Source organism: Idiotropiscis lumnitzeri, chromosome 4 (assembly GCF_059441095.1).
Source record: "Idiotropiscis lumnitzeri isolate Australia: NSW breed Sydney's pygmy pipehorse chromosome 4, RoL_Ilum_1.0, whole genome shotgun sequence".
In the NCBI taxonomy this organism is placed as follows: Eukaryota; Metazoa; Chordata; class Actinopteri; order Syngnathiformes; family Syngnathidae; genus Idiotropiscis; species Idiotropiscis lumnitzeri.
Genome location: NC_142394.1, coordinates 25,141,855 through 25,159,891, shown reverse-complemented (window position 1 = coordinate 25,159,891; position 18,037 = coordinate 25,141,855). Strand labels below are relative to the sequence as shown.

At 46.0% G+C, this 18,037-nt stretch overlaps 4 protein-coding genes across 4 annotated transcripts; 3 read left to right on the top strand and 1 right to left on the bottom strand.

Moving 5' to 3' along the window:
* The first annotated feature begins 128 nt into the window (after nucleotides 1–128).
* Nucleotides 129–3,293, top strand: gp1ba (glycoprotein Ib platelet subunit alpha). The gene is made up of 6 exons (XM_088294547.1): nucleotides 129–327; nucleotides 1,353–1,448; nucleotides 1,521–1,712; nucleotides 1,811–1,906; nucleotides 1,972–2,151; nucleotides 2,278–3,293. Exons 1-6 carry the CDS (start codon nucleotides 166–168, stop codon nucleotides 3,187–3,189), a joined length of 1,638 nt encoding a protein of 545 aa, XP_088150673.1. The 5' UTR covers nucleotides 129–165; the 3' UTR covers nucleotides 3,190–3,293.
* Nucleotides 3,294–3,837: 544 nt separating this feature from the next.
* LOC148338757 (uncharacterized) lies at nucleotides 3,838–8,822 on the top strand. The gene is made up of 4 exons (XM_088294549.1): nucleotides 3,838–4,152; nucleotides 4,456–4,614; nucleotides 5,877–6,100; nucleotides 7,236–8,822. Exons 2-4 carry the CDS (start codon nucleotides 4,464–4,466, stop codon nucleotides 7,371–7,373), a joined length of 513 nt encoding a protein of 170 aa, XP_088150675.1. The 5' UTR covers nucleotides 3,838–4,152; nucleotides 4,456–4,463; the 3' UTR covers nucleotides 7,374–8,822.
* Nucleotides 8,823–8,881: 59 nt separating this feature from the next.
* Nucleotides 8,882–12,184, bottom strand: LOC148338756 (uncharacterized). The gene is made up of 6 exons (XM_088294548.1): nucleotides 12,078–12,184; nucleotides 11,396–11,652; nucleotides 10,446–10,591; nucleotides 10,229–10,368; nucleotides 9,980–10,138; nucleotides 8,882–9,244 (listed from the first exon to the last, which is right to left on the bottom strand). The coding sequence occupies exons 2-6, from the start codon at nucleotides 11,644–11,646 to the stop codon at nucleotides 9,065–9,067; spliced, it is 876 nt and encodes a 291-aa protein (XP_088150674.1). The 5' UTR covers nucleotides 11,647–11,652; nucleotides 12,078–12,184; the 3' UTR covers nucleotides 8,882–9,064.
* A 1,048-nt stretch (nucleotides 12,185–13,232) lies between these two features.
* LOC148338755 (uncharacterized) lies at nucleotides 13,233–18,023 on the top strand. The gene is made up of 5 exons (XM_088292393.1): nucleotides 13,233–13,380; nucleotides 14,061–14,520; nucleotides 14,693–14,857; nucleotides 14,927–15,131; nucleotides 16,202–18,023. Exons 2-5 carry the CDS (start codon nucleotides 14,376–14,378, stop codon nucleotides 16,908–16,910), a joined length of 1,224 nt encoding a protein of 407 aa, XP_088148519.1. The 5' UTR covers nucleotides 13,233–13,380; nucleotides 14,061–14,375; the 3' UTR covers nucleotides 16,911–18,023.
* Nucleotides 18,024–18,037: the final 14 nt, after the last annotated feature.

Sequence of the window (18,037 nt, the reverse complement as noted above, 5' to 3'; positions counted from 1 at the left end):
TAGCGCTTGAGCATTCTCATGCAATTTCCACCGCAGGACAACACGTTATCAGGCAACACACTTCCTGTGTATGCCGCTGGCACTTAAAGAATACACACACACACACACATGCGGAGTCATACATCAAATTTGCTTCCCTGGCATCGCTTGAGCGTCACCTTCACCATGAAACTCTTCTTCTTCGTTGCCCTCCTTTGCGTCAGCATCACCGCCATTTCAGCTGTGGACGGTTGCAGTAGTGACCGGGATACGTACCACAGAGTGCGGCTCAACTGTACCGCGGCCGGTTTCGATAGTCTTCCTACGGATCTACAACCTACGATCGAGGTAAACGTGCCTCAGCTTCTGGAAAAATAAAGCCAAAGTTTAATTTATGTTCATCGGGTATAGTTTTGTTCATCTATCTAAGCGTTGTGAAATGTATTGACATTGGATTATTTCTCACGGCATTTATGTGAATGTACCTATTGTGACATTTGTATTTGGTGGTGTGCCGTGAGATAATTCTCGTGGGAAATATGCACCTTATCTGAATGAAGGTTTAATGTTGAAACTAGTCTTGTTCCGATACCAATACCCGCATTTTAAGGTTTATCGCCATCGAAACCGATACCAGTATCGATATCGGTGCCGATACTACCTTAAAATACTGGTATCGGATCGGTAAGTACCAACCAGTATGGTCCCGCTACTCTATTGATTATCATGCTTCAAACGCTCCAAATGATATTTTTTAATAAATTTAGCTTTGTGATGGGACAATGATTTTATTGACATATTCTGACATCAATGTACATTAGTATAAAATGTAAAAGATTTGGGGGTTTAAAAGAATGCATTTCCATATACACAATTACGCATAAAGATGCTTCAAATTTCAATCAAATCTTATAACCCAGTGTCCATGAAAAAGAAAACCATAACTGATATCAAGTGATCAGAGCATGTATGTTGTGATGGTGTTAGGTGTCCATGGTGAAGACTTTGACAGCCTTTGCGCGTATGGTGAATGAATAATTTGACATCCAAGTGACTATGAAATTCTTTCGAATTACAAGAAAAATAGTGCTTTTATTTGGATTTTTCAAAAGTATATGTACAGTATCGGTATCGGCCGATAATGCACAGGCAGTTAGCGGTATCTGTATCGGGACCCAAAAAAAAGGTATCGGAACAACACTAGTTGAAATTTTAACTCCTGTATATTCTGGTTCTTGCCCGTCACTGTCTCATAAATGTCAAGGGATATCTCTCGTTTGCCAACTGTTGGATGGTCGTCTTTGATTGACACATCGCAGACAAGCGCACACTTCCTGCTTCCTGTTTGACAGTTTCATCCCTTCCCCTGTGAGGTTCTCTTGTTTCCCAGGAACCAGTTCTCCAGCCTGTTGTGGGCATCCTACCAGATCTTCACCAAGCTGTACGAGCTGGACTTGACGGCCAATGAGGTGATTAGGAGTCATGCAAGGAGTCATGCGGTCTTTCCATGTTGCACTGAATCCACCTCGCTGTCCCCTCAGGTGAGTGAGGTGACGGCGACCGCCACGCCGCTTCTGCCGGGCCTCAGCGTCCTCCGACTAGGACACAACCGCCTCACCTCTCTGGCCGGCGGAGCCTTCTCCGCATGCCCGGACCTGACAAATCTCTACCTGAACAACAACTCCATTGAATCTCTTAGCGACGACACGTTCGGCGGACTCAGCAAATTGGAGGTTAGGTTCCAGCGTGATCGACTTTGGACCGAGACATAAAAAAAAAAAAAACATGATTTTGCTTTTATTGCCAGTTCCTTATCCATCCTCCCTTTCAGATCCTTGACCTGAAATCCAACCGCATCAGGGTTCTTCCGCCCCTCTTACTTCGCCCCCTGGTTACCATAGAAACACTCCACCTTGAAACCAACCAGGTGGGAGATGAGCGATGAAATTGCGCAACACCCGTGAGACCACCATTTGTGCATTTCTTCCTCAGATCAGCGAGATTCCGGACGATTGGTTCAACCCGAGGGAGGACGTGCCCTACCTGCTATTCGCCGCCAACCCGTGGGCATGTGCCTGCAGCCTGACATACCTGCACACGTACTTGCAAGAATTCTTCTTCAACTTTTACGTGCACGATGGCAAGTTGTTGCTGAAAGATCACAAGAGTTTGGTGAGTTGGCGCACAATATCAAATCTGCAATTGCACCTTCTGCCATATATGGCGAATGCTAATGTACGTAATAACGTGAGGTCAGATGTGTTCCACTAAACGTCACGCCCCACTCTGGCCTTGCAGGTGTGCCATTCGCCACAGCGATTCAAAGGTCAAGCCGTCTTCGATCTGGACCAGGACGACATTTGTCCGCCTTCTATGCCGTCACAGAGCGCCACCACCCCGCCACCGTTCAGCCCCACTGTCAGTTTTACCGAGCGTCCGGAGGAGGAGAGTGAGAACGCCAGAGGCGACGGGGCTGTTGTTTGGCGGCCTACACTGACCACTTCAACCGCTTCACTTCCTGACCGTCCTGGCACCACTACCGCCCTGCCACGCCCTTCGACTCCGACTGCAACACTTCCTACGACCGAGTCTCTTCCTACAACTCCAACTGCATCCCTTCCCGCCACTCACCCAACTATAATCCCCACCAGCTCTGAGGACCCGCGGACGTGGCGGTGGGGGATGGATGAGGGTGGCGCCACTCCCCACCGCCGTATACCCGGTGCCGGTGTGTTTTGTGTGTGGTTGTTGGCTGGTTACGTGTGTCTGTGCGCATTGGGCACGGCAAGTTCCCTCATGACTCTCGTTAGACTGGTGATCTTGTACAGGGATGCGTACAAGCCACTGAGAGCCGTGCTGGTGAGTGGGGGCGTGGCCCAGCAGGTGAGGAGCTACGGCGGCGCGGGAGCGGTTTATCGTTCGGTCCTGTTTGTGAGCTGCAAAGAGGGCGAGACGGTCCAAAACGGCGCGGTGTACAGGACGACCCTGCACCGTGCGGCCGGGACGCAGGTAGCACTGCAGCAGTGGAGTGATGTCATGGGAGGCCGTCAGGATGGCGAGGATGGCGCAGGTTGGAGGCAGCGCTTCTGCGTGCTTCTGCGCCAGGAGAGGGAGGGGCCAGATGGTGGGAGAGAGGAGCGAGATTGGGTGGTGGGCTCGTGGCTCTCGCAACACCTACCTGGCGTGACCGAATGTCGGCCCGCCCACTGATGCCCTGCTATTCATTTGTTTGCAAGCTTGCTAATGCTAATTTCATTAAATGGTTCATACAAGAGGCACATTTAAAATGAAGACAAATAAATCAAATCTAGCTAGACTGCTTCTAGGAATGTCTTATTCTTCAGGATTCAAAAGAATATGAGATCAAAACAACCTTCAGTGGTCTTTTCCGAGAAGAATCCAGTTGGCCGTAAACTCATAAAGCGCTTGTATGGCATGCAGTTGTACCAGTAACTCTGGGGAAAGCCCAACATGCACATTTCGTCTTAAAAATGTAAATTTTAAAAGCCTATTGTGTTAAATTTGCTGCGAAAATGTAAACCTAAACTATGGAGGGCACAAGTCACAATACTGAGATAATATACTCTGAATGGTCAACGCAAACAGTGAACCTGGTTTGTTGAGAGCCTCTCATTACTCAATACAGGGATCCGAGCCTGCCATGCGCACTTATAACAGTGTTTTAAGCGAAATAATAATTGAAGTTGCACTCTAACTTCAGACGCTTTTTTTTTCTTTTCATGCTGTATTACTAGGAACTATGCTGCCCCTCACAGGTCAATGTTGGTATTACGACAGACATAGTTGTACATGTGGTGCCCCGCGTAACATACACTCGAAACACAGTAAACACACACACGGACACTTTTTTCCCTCGTCATGCAGAGGGGGTTGTCCCATTTTTAAAATTCGTTTTCGATGTCCAAAATCGACCGACAAACAAACAAAACCACAGCCCAGTCTTAGCTCGCAACAGTGACGTCATCGCCCGGCCATTGGCTGAGCGCGCGGCTCCTACAATCCGACTGAAAAAAAAAAGAGAGGAATCGCAACAACAACAAGGACGACGACGACGACGACCACCACCACCAAGACGACGACAGCTGCTCGTTCGCCGGCCGCGACCACATTTCAACTTCGGGCCCAGTCGCCTCCTCCACAGCAAGGAAACCGGTAAGAAAAAGCGCCGCGTTTGCTTCTTTTGGCTTCTTGCGAGTCGACCCGCGGCAGCTTCCGCCCATTCGCAACTTTCTTTTGTTCACTTCAAGAGAACGAGCCGGCGTTTAGGAGCGCGTTTGCCTTCGAACAAATGTGTAATAACACATTTCCAGGTGCTCCTCATTGACAGAACAACCTTCGGAGCGGCTGTTCGAGAGCAGCTGTTGGACTGTTGCTGTTGTTGTCGCCACTTTCCAACTGCTTTCTTGCCAACAGCCAAACTCTCTCCTTCTCACGTTTTGTTGTCCTTATTCCCAGATGTCACAATGGCCGCGAACTTCAGGATATCAGACAGCGAGTCCGAGCCCTCTGAGGAGGTAGAAGAAGGGGACGACGGCCAACGAGCCGCCGAAAAAGAGCAGGAGCAGTACCTCCGCCAAGGCCTCCGCCTCCCTTTGCCGGAGCTCCGAATTGCCGGTGGGTCAGCACGCCACAACACTCGAGTAGCCTCCCTCAACATTACCAACTAACCCGGCTTTGTCTTGGTCTTAATTCATTCCATTCTCCTTGTTAACAAGACGGCCCAAACCAAAATGTTTTTTTTATTTCCATAAACCCACTACAAACTTTTTGCAGGAGTCTTTGACGACAAGACAGGCTTTTGGTTGATTTACACAACATCCACGTGCGCAAAATCAGGCGCAAACCTATCGCCCTAGGCTAAGATCAGCGATGATGGGACATTGTGATTTCCCAGGAATGTGGAAGAGATTGTCAGAACAAATGTGTACACTTGAAAAGATGTACAGAAGTGTTGCGTATTTGTAGTTATTCATTCACTTCCTTAGTAAATCATTGGTGAGAATTATTGTGAGTGATCACAAGCATGATTATTCACATTGATGAATATGAATAATTATAAATAATAGTGGATTTGCGCTAATTTGTTGTTGTTTGCTCTAACTTGCTAAAAGTAGCAAAAGTAAACCAGTATAGGATGGAAGTTGTCAGGTTTTTCCACTTAATTTCATTTCATTCTGTAAAATAATTTAAAAGCAACAAAGATGGAGCACAAACCTGTGGATGAGTTTAATTGAATTACTTTCAAATTCACTTGAAATGCAAACACATAAAATCTGTTCCTGATATTAAGCGAAAGAGATTTTCAGCGAGTGCTAAACAAAATACAAAAATGAAAAAAAAAACTGTAAACGAAATTTTATGAAAATGAAAATTATTTAAAAAAAAAAAAAAAAACAAATAACGTAAAATCTATTTTACATTTATAAAACAAACTATAATTACAAGGAAAAAGGAAGGTCAAACAGTTGTTTGAGAATTGTACTTTACTTTATTACAATTTACTCAGTGACTTCTTTTTTAATTATGTACTTGACAAATACTCTACTGTATATTTTAAAAAAATACTAAAACTATTGAAAAGTATGTTGTAAACTAAAACGCCACATTTTTAAAACAATAAAATCCAATACTAACAAACCTGCTCCTAAAAGTAATTAAAATGAACAAAATTCAAGAGACAAAAGTCAAAACGAAATTACAACTAACTGTAATGAAAAATCCTCAACTTTTATAACCCCTTTTATTACTTCAACTACTAATTCAAATCTTGTTGATTGTTAATTCATTGCCCTGATCCAACGAGATACCAGTTGACACAAAGCGAAGTACCATCAGCGCGTCCGTGCGTCTCTTACATTTTATCGTCCCTGTTATAGCGACGTCTGGCCGAATCCGGCTCAACTCGGAGTCCCACGCTTCGGCGGTGTCGCGCGACGAGGAGCTCCAGGCCAGGGCTGACGAGGAGGCCTGCACGCCCACCGACGGAGCGCCGTTCCGAGGACGCTCAAAGTCGGCACCCCCCGCGCTCTGGGCTGCCAAGAAGTACGGCCGACAGCTGCGGCGCATGAGCGACGAGTTCGACAGCCTGATGGACAAACGGGTGAGAAGTGCTGGTCATTCAACTGTTTTGTTATTTTGTTCTGTTCTGTCTTATGAACACAGATTGGACAGTTGGAGCTCTTCCATTTGTTCACTTATTCCAACAATCACGTTTCTAATGCACTCAATACTTCCGCCCGCCTTGAGCGTTGCGCAACAATCCTGCTGGGAACACTTAACTACAAACCACCTATTCTATTGTTACATCTTTTCTTTTTTCTTTTTTTTGTCAACTGCCTAAATGGCAACATATTTCACAATCGGGGCCTTTTTTTAATTCATTCACTGATTTTTTTTTTTTATAAATTACATTTATTTATTTATTTTTGGGGGAAGACAGAGAGAATTTCATTATCTTTTCAGAAAAAAAGGCTTCATATTGCAAATGACATTTTAATAATTTCCTTCATTGTTATAACGTGACTTCCTACTTTCCTTAAATTTAGGGCAGCGATGACTACCTCGAAAAATACTCTGGTAATGTTTTTGTAAGATGACAAAATTTCACCAAAGTACGTCTTTGTTCTTGTAAATATTGAGATGTTTGTCTCGAAAAGAAAAATCCAGTTTATCCTCATATAACCGTATATTTGAGACTATACATCACTCCGCTGTATAAGTTTGACCAGTCAAAAAAAATCACAAAGAAGAATAAAACAAGTCACTGCAGATTATAAAACAATTTTTTTTGGGGGGGGGGGGTTTACTCTCCAAAAACAGAGACCAAGAACAGTAGAGCTCCTCGCCCCCAAAATCCCCACCCTCATTGCTGGTGCGTCCGGAAAAATGCTCAGTGTGGGCACTCCGAATGTTGGGGAACTCAGAAAGTTGTACAAATGTGCCAGTCCCTTATTCAGAGGGCCCCCAAAAAGGGAGTGACGAAGCCCAGTGCGTCAGGCAGTACAAAAAAAAGTAAACCAGTGTGCATGACTTTTTCAGAAATTGATATTTGTTAACATAACATTGCAACTTTTTTCTTTCCATGGAAAAGACTTCACGCTTTAGTTGGGTTCAATTCGGATTACGAGGGCAAAATGGCCTGTTTGCACCCCTCCCCCCTCTCTCCTTAACCCGTTGTGGAATATCCACGAGAAATGGCCCACTCTCACCTTGTTGTCCAACTTTTTTGGGTGCAGGAGTTAAAGTTGAAGAGCGCCGGCGGCACATCCACGACCATCCACCACTCCAAAACCTGGTGGAGCTACCTCTTCAGCCACCAGGAGGCAGAGGGCGAGAACAACCACCACGACAACCACACTTATCGCACGGAATAGCCTCCCGACTGACACTGCGGAGAGGTGGGGTGGAGAGTGGGGGGGGGTGTATTGTGCTGTTCCGCCGGACTTTTGGCCTGCCATCATTGAAGAGACGCAATGACGCGGACTCAGGTGTCTTTTCTTCAACCACTTTTCATGTGATTTTTGACGATATTGTTGGGTCTTTTACGGACGTGGTCTTACCACGGGACTCGCTCATCTCGCGCCAACACTATGCAACGATGTAGACGGACAGGGCAGGTGGGTGAAAAACAAACAAGCGTTCCAGACAGTGGACCTGAAGTCCAGCTGGTCCAACTCGTACTGTTGCGCTGACTCGACTCAACAATCATCGGCGTCCTACGGCACCACGCAAAAGCTTTCGGCCGTCCGAGCAAACGTCTTGCCGGCGGACTGACGCTTTTGCACGCTGCTGTATGAAATCAATCAAGGAAAGAACAATCTTGTACACAGACAATCTGAATCCAGTCTTTAGGTCAAACGTCAGGGTTCCGGAGAGGAAGTGACTTTTTTAAAAGCACAAAATCCATATGAGATGTTTTAAAAGATTTCTAGCGGTGTAAATATTCTTGTTGCGCGGCGGCGATCAGAGCGTCTTGTGGTGTCGTCATGTCGTGTTTCGCAATGTGTTTGCCTTCCATGACGTTGCGTTCGGTGTCACCAGGACACATTTCGACGCGACTTAGAAGGGCCGGCGGGGACATGCTCCCATTTTTGGCTGGCGCCGTCGTGCGTTCTTCACATGACTTAACACTGGCTCAATACGTTTTTAAATTTTTTTTTGTTATGGCCACTTAAAAAAGTAGCATTGACATCTATGTGATTATTAACTTTGATAATCGGTGCGTTCGTTCTGTCTCTGAATGATTTGTAGGTTCTCCAAATGAAAATCAAGATTTTTTTTTTTAAATGCATTCACCCACATGTGTGATCCAAAATTATCGTCACAGTTGTGTGATTATGGATTGACTGAAAATGGTATCTAAACCCACAAGACCTTTTTAAGAGTTCCGGTTTTAAAATGTTGATTTTATTTTATTTTTTTAGAGGAGTGATGCGACCATAAATGAAATATTTAGGTGTTGAGAGAACTGCTGTCAGGGCAACAAAGTGGACCTGCGTTAAGCGTGTGTACACGTGAGCCAAACACCAACTGAATCTTGTCAAATGCCTTCGATTTAGGAACGCGACGCTGCACGGTACCGCCTTAAACTTCAACACATGATGATGCCCAAGCCACACTAAAAAAAAAAAAAAACTCGGAAAAAAAGGAGTAAGAAAGCTGGGCATGTGCAGTTTTGCAACGGTATTACTTGAATCTGTGTGGAGAAAATTTTAATTCTTTTTCTTTTTTAAGGAAATTTGTACATGGACTTTATCTACAGCTGTGAAACTTCTTATCCTATATGCTGTCCTGAATAAATAATGCTTCGGACAAAAAAAAAACGTGATATTTATCCTTTTTGCTTGTACTGAACATTCACAATCCAAATTTAATTCATCCATGAAATTCAGGTCATTTATTCCGATGACATCGGCATTTTCCTGTCCTCTGATTGGTTGAAGCAAAACTTGTTACAGGTAAGTTGAACAAGATGAGTATGATGCATTTTATTCAAATGATGATAGTAGTGCTATTAGAAAGGTGAATTAAGTCCCAACTGGCAGCCCGGCTCGGGCTGGTCCCATCAAACCACTTTGGAGGGGTCCCAGCAGAACCGGTGTCCTCGATCCAAAGCTGACAGTTTGTCCATGTCGCTGTCGCTCAGCGTGAAGTCAAAAATCTTGGCGTTCTCCCGAATCCGCTCCGGGTTGGACGACTTGGGGAGCACCGGGACGTCCTGCTGCACCGCCCAGCGCAGCAGCACCTGAAAAGAGCAGAAAACGTAAGTGTCGGTAACTTTTTCTTTTTTTTGGTGAGAGCTGCCTCTTGGCTCCTGATTAATATGAAGGCCTACCACTTCTGAAATAACACATTGGCAGTTTTTTTTTCATTTGAGTTATTCATTACCACCATAGGTAAGTGGAAGCATGAATTAAAATAAATCAATAAAAATGTACTTTTCAAAAAATGAATTGCATTCGAAAACAGTACTAGTAGCTATGAAAAAGCGTATTTTAACATTTTTAAAATCCAGTAGAGTCCATTTTTTTGAGTACAGTTAAGTTCTATTTAACTTAAGTACAACAAATGTGTTTTTTAAATATTAAAACCTCAGCCTTTGTATTTTTGTCTGTATTTTCTTGTTGGCCGTTAGGAAGGTACTTGGAGAGCTCATTATTTTTGGAGGTGGCACTTGGTGTAAAAACCTTTGAGAATCGCAGATGATGAGTTCTCACAAGAATTATCCCCAAAGATTTAACAAAGTGGGAAACGGGTGAATATCAATGTGCAACATTTGCTAAACCAATTCAAGTGATCACATTCTATGGAAATCACAATGTCCCATCACAAGTGAGCTAGGTAATAGTGCAATTTTTTGGTTAAACCTGAAATGTCACCGAAAAGTTTATTTCCCTACCTTTTTAGGAGAACTAAGTTGTTTGCGATAACTTTTTTTTTTTTTTGTTTAAAGAAAAGTGTAAGTGTGACCGACGTTCACCTGAGCGGGCGTGCGCTGGCAGGTCTCGGCCACTTGGACCACCTGCGGGTCTGTGAGGAGCTCCCCCCTCCCCAGGGAAGTGTAGGCTTGGAAACACACACCAAACTCCTGACACACGCGCCTCAGCTCGGCCTGCCGTTCAAGTGGGTGGAACTCCACCTGATAGGAGATGCCAACGTCAGTGTCGAGACACAAAAAAAATACACTGGTCGGGATGAATAATAAACGTCCACATTTGTTCGGACAAACCTGCAAGACCGCGGGCCGGACCTTACAACTCCCCATGAGCTCCTTCATGTGCGCAGGCGTGTAGTTGGACACCCCGATAGCCCTGAGTTTCCCGTGAGCGTGCAGCTCCTCCAGGGCAGTCCAACTCTGAGCTCTGTTGCCTGCTGGCACCACCTTAATTAGCGGCACGTCTTGAGAGGAACTAAACAGAAGGTCTTACGCAAATCCAGCTACTTGCCTGGGTTGCGCTGATCAGCGACATCGAGGCCCTGAGTGCCAGGCCAGTGGATCAGGTAGAGGTCGATGTAATCCATCCCGAGGCTGGACAAGCTGTGGAGGGCTCCTTCCATGGCTCCCTCGCCCTGATCTTTGGGGCTCAGTTTACTGCAGGGGGGCAGAAGGAACGCACCTTCAACATTTGCTGTACTTGAAGTATTCATACTCGGGATACTTTTGTCAAAAACAAGACTCTGGACAATATACCTGTACAAGTATAGAGTCAAATTCTCTGATGGATATCATAAATCTACACACCCCCGTTCAAATGACAGGTTTTGGGTTATAAACAAACGAGCGTTAAATCATTTCAAAATTATTTTACGCCTTGGGAATTCGTTTGTAGCCTACTACTAACTAATGACTGATTTTGATTGCATGGAATAGGGTTATTTTGTAAATACGTTACATGAATGCCAACAGCTTGTAAAATTAGAATACACAAGAAGTGACTGTCTGCTCAAGAACAACTGCGAAAGGCGGAAGTTGGAAGCTGCACGCATTTCCATGAGAGGAAGGACCTCATTTCCCACTTTGAGACCACATGCTGTTTCTTTCTTTGTGCTGACTGTGTCTATGTGTATTGACCGCATCATTAGCATATAGGAAGGTTTAAAAATCCAGTTTTGAGGGCCCTCTTGGCCAGACCTTCATAATGCTGCATGTCACCCTGTCGAATTCTTTGACCAAAGAGGCGAGTAACTTTGTCTTCAAGTTTTTGTTTCTGGTTTTCTCAAGTCATTTTTTGTCACGTGACCACAAAAAAATGTCAAGAAAAGCCTACAAGAACATCTGAACTGTATTTGAGATTAATCAAAGGCACTTTTGCGGGGTCCCACTGAACATGATTTTCATACACATTTGTAAGAGGGTACGAACACTTGTTAACAAGACACACACACACGCACACACCTGGTGATGAACACGTCCTCTCTGGTCAAGCCATATTTTGGCAGGAGCTCCTTGAGGGCGTGACCCAGCTCAACTTCATTCCCATACACGGCGGCGCTGTCGAAGGCCCGGTAGCCCGCAGCCAGGGAGGCATCCACAGCTTGGAGCACGGCATCTCCGCCGCAAAGTTTGTACAAGCCCAAACCCAAAAGGGGCATCCGAACCCCAGTGTTGAGCGGGACGGATGGTCCAATGGAGTCTGCGGAGGACATCTTGGTCTGTTGGGTTAATGTTCTGAGTTAGGCAATGCCCCACTGGTCTCATGACAAAACTGTAACAAGTGGAGCAGTGTTGTATGCCACCACGTAAAACTCCGCTCTTATATAAATCCATAAGAGAATACAAGTTATAAAATCTTCTGTTAAGAAACAGAACAAATGATCTTGAGAAAACGAGCTTGTCAGTATTGAATTCTTTAACTGAATTCTTCACTGTAGTTTTTCACTTAAATACACGAAGAAAATTAAATAAGCAACGTGTAATTGACTTCCAGTGAGAGTATTGGCAAAGAGGAGGGAGCCTGGTCACAGAAAAGTACTCGAGTAAATTTACTTGGTTACTATCAACCCTATGGAACTAGCTGGTAGTCCGGCACTGTATTGACGTTGCATTAATGTGTTAGTGAACTGAAACGTTATCTCACCTATCGGAGCCTTACTACTGCTTTCTTCGTTCTTAAGGCTGCAAAGAGGAAGTAAGATGAAAAAAAGAGTTGGAGGCAATAAACGCGCACTCAGCCATAGACACTAGTACATTATCTAGATTACGCCTTAAATTGTACGTCGACGCCGCTGCCATATTGGATGTGGCAAACATGAACGAAGGGTGTCGAAGCAGCAAAAACAACGTTATTTTTCGAACGTTTGCACAAGTGTTTATTTACAGTCACCAACGAATGTAACATTGTTGATGGTAAATATTTAAAGAGAAATGGAAGTATAAGTTCTTACTCATAAAATTAAAAGTATCTATACGTTGTTTGTAGTACTTTTGTGTGCGTGTGAGTGCGCGTGCGTGTGTGGTCGCGTGTACGGGTAACAGGCACTAGTTGTGCACTTTCAGTCTTTCAACAGTGTCCGCGTGGGAATAATCCCAGAAATTAAAACACAATTAAATATAATCTGAACCGTTGGTTGTAATATAGATCAATTTATTGCTTGTGTGACACACATCCAGGAAGAGGAACCAAAATAAATTATTGCAAATTAAACGACTGAAATATTGGTGCGGGGGATCACAATTACAGTATTTTTCTGAATTATTCAGCCCTGGTTGCAGGAAAATAGTGAACGATTACGGAGACAGCTTTCTTTTTGCCTTGTTGCTAGGGGAAGAAGCCTTCAGAGCACGATGTGCTGTAATTGGCCAGGAACCTGCCTCATCAGCCAATCGGAGTCCAGCGATTCCTGCGACTGGCGAAATCAACAATGATTAGTCGTGATGATAATCATTGATCAATAAACTGTTTAAAATCCACTACATTCAGTTATAACAAATAAAAGTTATTATGACTCCGCTTGCTGTGTTATCGCCGGAAAACATGTTGAACAATGTAAAGTCAAAAGGATGATACCAAGTTGGCTATTTTTCAAATTAAATGCAAACGATGGAATAAATGTTAACGTTGTAGCACGATTAGGCGGCGCCTTGTTTGCTCGCTCGATTTAATCAAATTAAACTCTAACAGTCAAATATGACAAGAGACTCCCGTCTATTTGATCCTCAGACCATCGCGTTCAAACAGTCCGCGGAGAGAGCTTTTGTTTTGAAAGTGCACCGGACGTAGGTGGCGCAGTATTGTGAGCTTGCCGCGCGACGGGAGCTGATGGCGGCGGGGCTGGCGGAGGGTCTCACGGAGGAGGCGGGGAAGGCTCCAGGCAGAGCGAGGAGGCCCCGGCGGTACCGACACACCGAACCAGAAGCCCACAACTAGGACTGATGGAGCGGTACGCCTTGAGTTTGTCTTATATGTGAACAGAACGTGTGTTTGTTTGGATGTGGCGTTCACAAACCACATGCTATCATGTCTTGGTTGTTTTGCTCTGAGTCGAGTGTACGCGATAAACCTGCTAGCTGTCTCTTGTCATGACATCTTCGAATGCCAGGGGGCGCTAGTGAGTTAGTGCGCCGTCAGTTGTCATGGAAACTGCAGCCAACGCACACGTGACCGCCAGAGGCAAAATTAACACGGTATGTTACTAAAATAGCAACAAAGAAGCTCGAAGGAGGAAAATACACTACTCTCAATATTTCATAATCTCTGCTAAGCCATGGCACACATTTTTTATTGAAAAAAAATATAGATAACTTTTAACAACATCACAAACGTATATCTCCAAATACTTATGCTCCTGTCTCAGTTTATGCACAAATTCAGTTTCAGTCTACTTAGTCATGCTGCTTACATTTTGATATCATGAGAGGGAGATGACACTAACAATCATCAATGTGCAAAAAGTACAGAAACATTTATCAGTCAGACATGTACATTCAAAGGTGGAGAGAAGGTCGAATGAAGTTCACCAGTAAAAGAAACATTAAGATGTGACAGCTATGCCAAAAAAAAAAAGTGGAAGTCAGGGAGCAAACCCTTTTTCCCGACATCGTATGTCTTGTGTCTCTGCAGGTGGGATCGCCTCTCGGCTGCCATCTTGTCGCCTCCGGCTGTTGTGTCCTCTTGCGTGGCACTTGAAGGTTTTTGCCTGTTAGCGTAGTTTTGTGACATCTCTGTTGTCAAAACGCTAGCAGGCTGACAACACGAGACAATTCTCCTCACAGTTACCGGCAATAAGATAGCTGAGTGCTGGGATTGTTGGGGCAGAATTGACTTGGAGTAATAATAATAATGGAACGACAAGGATCAGCCTCTATGTTCAGTGGCTAGCAGGTTGTTGGCACAAGTAGCTAGCAGTGGCGGGGAAGTGGTTGGAGCAGGGGTGCGATGGAGTACCACTCCGGTGGTAGCCTGCCCCTGCTGGGGAGACCGCGCTACTGCCCTGGCGCCAACGCTAACGGCGGCTACCTGTGTGAGACGGGGCACTGCTGCGGCGAGACGGGCTGCTGCACGTACTACTACGAGCTGTGGTGTGAGTTGTTCGGAATCATTCCCTATGCACTAGTGGCCTATAGAGTGACTTTGTAGTGGTGTTCAAATGTCTTCTGACAATTATAGTGTCCATTATTTAACAACGACGGTCACGGTTATGAGTGAATGATTTGTGGATGTCACCTCGCTTGTGATGATAATGTCACGTGTAGGGTTCTGGCTGCTGTGGACGGCCCTCATCATGTTCAGCTGCTGTTGCGCGTACCGCCACCGGCGAGCCAAAGTGCGAGCGCAGCAGCAGCAGCGGCGTCAGCGAGAGATCAGCCTGCTGGCCTACCAGGGCACCGCCTCCTACCCGTCCTCCATGCTGGACCTCAGTAAGTTGTGTGTCTCAGAACGAGGAAATGCACCTCCACGACGGATGTTGACGTGTGACCTGCTCGCAGGTTTCCTGGCGTCGCTCAAGCTGCCGTCGTACGAGGAGGTGGCGGCGCAGCCCTCCACGCCGCCGCCCCCCTACAGCTCTGTTTTCACGGCGCCGCGCTACCCGCAGCCCCCCCGCACCGCCGACCCCCACCTGCTCATGCAGCACGACCCGCTGCTGCACCGCCCGCTCAGCGACGGCCCCTCCTCGCTCAGCTCGGACAACAGGTGCGTCGCCGTGATGTTTGTCTTCGTTCCAGCGGTCAAACGATGCCAGCCAGTCACATGACCTCACGCAAGGTCTCCGTGCTCTCACGTTGAATATTTTGTTTTCAAAGTAAAACATGATAAAAAAAACAGCAGAGTGGCTCGGGATGTCCTCTCCTAATTTTTTCAGACGGATACCAGTACAAGTATTTACTCCTTGAGCGATACCACGTAACATTACCTTGTGATCATTTTTCAATCGAAAATTCTGATATATCTGGGATTTTGGATTTATCAAATATTATTCAACACAATGACAAAAAAATGTGAATTAATACCTTTCTGGTGCTGTTGATGATTCACCATTGTGTTTGTCACCAACTACTGCACGGAGTTCCTAGTCCATGCCAGATTTTTTTGCCTTAAGCCATATGACACAGAGCGATGAAGGTGTTTGCGCGTGAAGTGAATGTTTTTTTTCTTTTTTTTGGATCAAGGTTCTTTCAACGTTGCAAACAGAACATTGAACGTGTTCAAAATTTCTCGGCAACAAGAAAAACTTTGAGATCATAAAAATTGTTGGCGAACGTCTCTGTGATCGTTTGCGACCTTGAATGAACCCAGATGAAAAAAAAAACAAAAAAACAGTCTCTTTGTGCACACGGGCTTTTCGCGTTGGGTTCTGATATTTGCAACCTCCATGATTATCTGGTACCTTAAAATAAGGCCGTATCGGCCCAAAACGTACTTGCCCATCCCTACTAGTGGTAGAATTTGAGTTATTTTCTTAAATGTATTAGATTAAATAAAATTAAATTTATTGTTGTTTCACTTACTCCTACTTGGATACGGTTTGCGGTTACTCGACCCACCTCTGTCCATTTGTCTTGCACTGGCTTCCCTGTCCACATTTCTTTTGTCTCTTTTGTTCTGTCCAACTGACTGCATTTCCAATAACCATCCATCACGAGACAGAAAAACTCCCTCAAGTGTTGCGACATAAAAAGACCTCCATATCCACCGTACTGCATTAGCAAGCAGCCGAAGAGGACAGGTTCAAACAACAAACCTGCTATTTTTTTTTCTTGCAGCTCCAGCTGCTCCTGTGACTCCTGCTGCCCCTCCTCTCTGTGTAGCTCGTCCCCTTCCGCACCCTTAACCTATGAAACGGATACAAGCCACGCCTCCACGCCCAGCGAGCTGGCAGCCCTCCCATTTGATGTCGCCACGGAGACCCCCCCACAGGCTCCTCTCTCTCCCGGTTCCGACACCCCGCCTGCCCTCGCCGACACCGCCGCTGCATCAAAAACCAGCTCGCCGCCGCCCAGCAGTCCGCCTCCACTCATAGACCCAGATTCCACCCCCAAGACACTGGCGTCGCCCGAGTCCAGCGGGTGCGCGGCCCCCTGCGCGCTCGCCCCTCCCTCCACCTCTTTCCTCCTGGATGCACCGCTACCCGCCCGGCCCACTCAGGCCCCGCCCAAGCAGACGTTCTTTTCGCCGTGCGTGGATGTCTTTCAGGCGGAGCCGGAGGAGGAGGCCAATGAAGATGACGTGGACGCCGACGAGAGCCAGTACCGCCACCGCAGACTGACCGGCGACTCTGGAATCGAGGTGTGCCGCTGCCACGTCCAGGGCCGGGAGGCGCGGGAGGAAGACTCCGCCGAGCCAGAGAGCGGCGCTGGGGGGAAGAACGCTGATCTCCACGACAGCGTGGACTGCCCCTCCAAGTGCGCTGCCACGCCGTGCCAACCCCCGGAGGAAGCGGGCGACGTCGTGATCGTCGTGGAGACGGCGTGATGGGCAGAGGCGGTCACGGCAGATGATTGACAGGCCTGTCTTGAGATCCCAAATGACGAAACGCTCCAGCCATCCATCTTCATTTCTCATCCGCTTCCTGATCAGATGTACACACTTCACTTTTTCCAATGTTGACACATTCTGTTTGACATGAACCCGCCTTGATTGGACATGGACATCACCTGATTGACATGACAACTTACTGATTGGATGTAGGGCGCTGATGGACATGTATATTTGTCATCGGACAGTTCTTGTTCGCATGACATGGACGCGTTCTAATTGGAGATCCGTTTTTGGGCGGGGTTGGTCAAATACAATTCCAGCTGGATATGTACACTAGCAAAGTGGACCTGCACTTCCTGTTTGGACCTGGACACTTCCTGTTGAATGTCAACACACACAGTACACTCCCTGATCAACATGGACACTCCTTGTTTGGACATGGATACATCCTGACAGTCGAGACTTCCTGATTGGTCATGCACACTTCCTTAGCGGACATGAACTCTTCCTGATTGGAAATGGACACTTCTTGTTGTACCGTTTACTTGACAGACCGGTGAGTAGAAAATAAGGCTCCACTCCACGCCTCCTCTCTGTGCTAGATGTGGTGCTTTTCTTCTTCTTTAGCTAAGGGACTGGAGCTGCAGAGCGCCCTCTGTAGTGGATTACTGTTACTACAGCTAGCCAAGTTTGTAGCTCTCTTCTTCTTTCTCCTTTTGTCGCTTTTTACTCTAGTCAGAACACCCAACTTGATTGTAAGTACGCCGACACAGATGCTAACTCCTTAGGAGCCCGGCGATAATCACCGGTAGCGCACCGTTTGTCACCTCAAAAAAAAAATCAATGGTAGCAAGAGTTTGAAAAGCGGCACCTCATCTCTTGTAAAGCCATTAAAACTAATGTGATTGAGTTTTATTTTTGGCTTCAGTCACAGTACATCACTAGCGTCTGGTTTACAACTTTTACGCGTGGACGGGTTCAGTTTTTCTCTGCTCGTCGTTACTTCCTGTTTGTGTCGTGATGAGGCCAATTCTTCTAATTCTGATGATCTTGAATACGTGTTTCGGTGTGTGAGCTGTGCTAAATAAACGGATCACGTGTACAACATTATTGTTTATTGA

What these genes read in the sequence shown, in the direction of transcription:
- gp1ba (XM_088294547.1), top strand. Translation starts at nt 166, where the DNA reads ATGAAACTCTTCTTCTTCGTTGCCCTCCTTTGCGTCAGCATCACCGCC. An exon ending in GCGGACTCAGCAAATTGGAG is followed by an intron (nt 1,713 to 1,810) that starts GTTAGGTTCCAG and finishes CCTCCCTTTCAG; the next exon opens with ATCCTTGACCTGAAATCCAA. An exon ending in TCCACCTTGAAACCAACCAG is followed by an intron (nt 1,907 to 1,971) that starts GTGGGAGATGAG and finishes TTTCTTCCTCAG; the next exon opens with ATCAGCGAGATTCCGGACGA.
- LOC148338757 (XM_088294549.1), top strand. Translation starts at nt 4,464, where the DNA reads ATGGCCGCGAACTTCAGGATATCAGACAGCGAGTCCGAGCCCTCTGAG. An exon ending in GCCGGAGCTCCGAATTGCCG is followed by an intron (nt 4,615 to 5,876) that starts GTGGGTCAGCAC and finishes TCCCTGTTATAG; the next exon opens with CGACGTCTGGCCGAATCCGG. An exon ending in ACAGCCTGATGGACAAACGG is followed by an intron (nt 6,101 to 7,235) that starts GTGAGAAGTGCT and finishes TTTTGGGTGCAG; the next exon opens with GAGTTAAAGTTGAAGAGCGC.
- LOC148338756 (XM_088294548.1), bottom strand. Translation starts at nt 11,646, where the DNA reads ATGTCCTCCGCAGACTCCATTGGACCATCCGTCCCGCTCAACACTGGG. An exon ending in TCCGGCCCGCGGTCTTGCAG is followed by an intron (nt 10,139 to 10,228) that starts GTTTGTCCGAAC and finishes ATCTCCTATCAG; the next exon opens with GTGGAGTTCCACCCACTTGA. An exon ending in GCCAGCGCACGCCCGCTCAG is followed by an intron (nt 9,245 to 9,979) that starts GTGAACGTCGGT and finishes TGCTCTTTTCAG; the next exon opens with GTGCTGCTGCGCTGGGCGGT.
- LOC148338755 (XM_088292393.1), top strand. Translation starts at nt 14,376, where the DNA reads ATGGAGTACCACTCCGGTGGTAGCCTGCCCCTGCTGGGGAGACCGCGC. An exon ending in GTCCTCCATGCTGGACCTCA is followed by an intron (nt 14,858 to 14,926) that starts GTAAGTTGTGTG and finishes ACCTGCTCGCAG; the next exon opens with GTTTCCTGGCGTCGCTCAAG. An exon ending in TCGCTCAGCTCGGACAACAG is followed by an intron (nt 15,132 to 16,201) that starts GTGCGTCGCCGT and finishes TTTTTCTTGCAG; the next exon opens with CTCCAGCTGCTCCTGTGACT.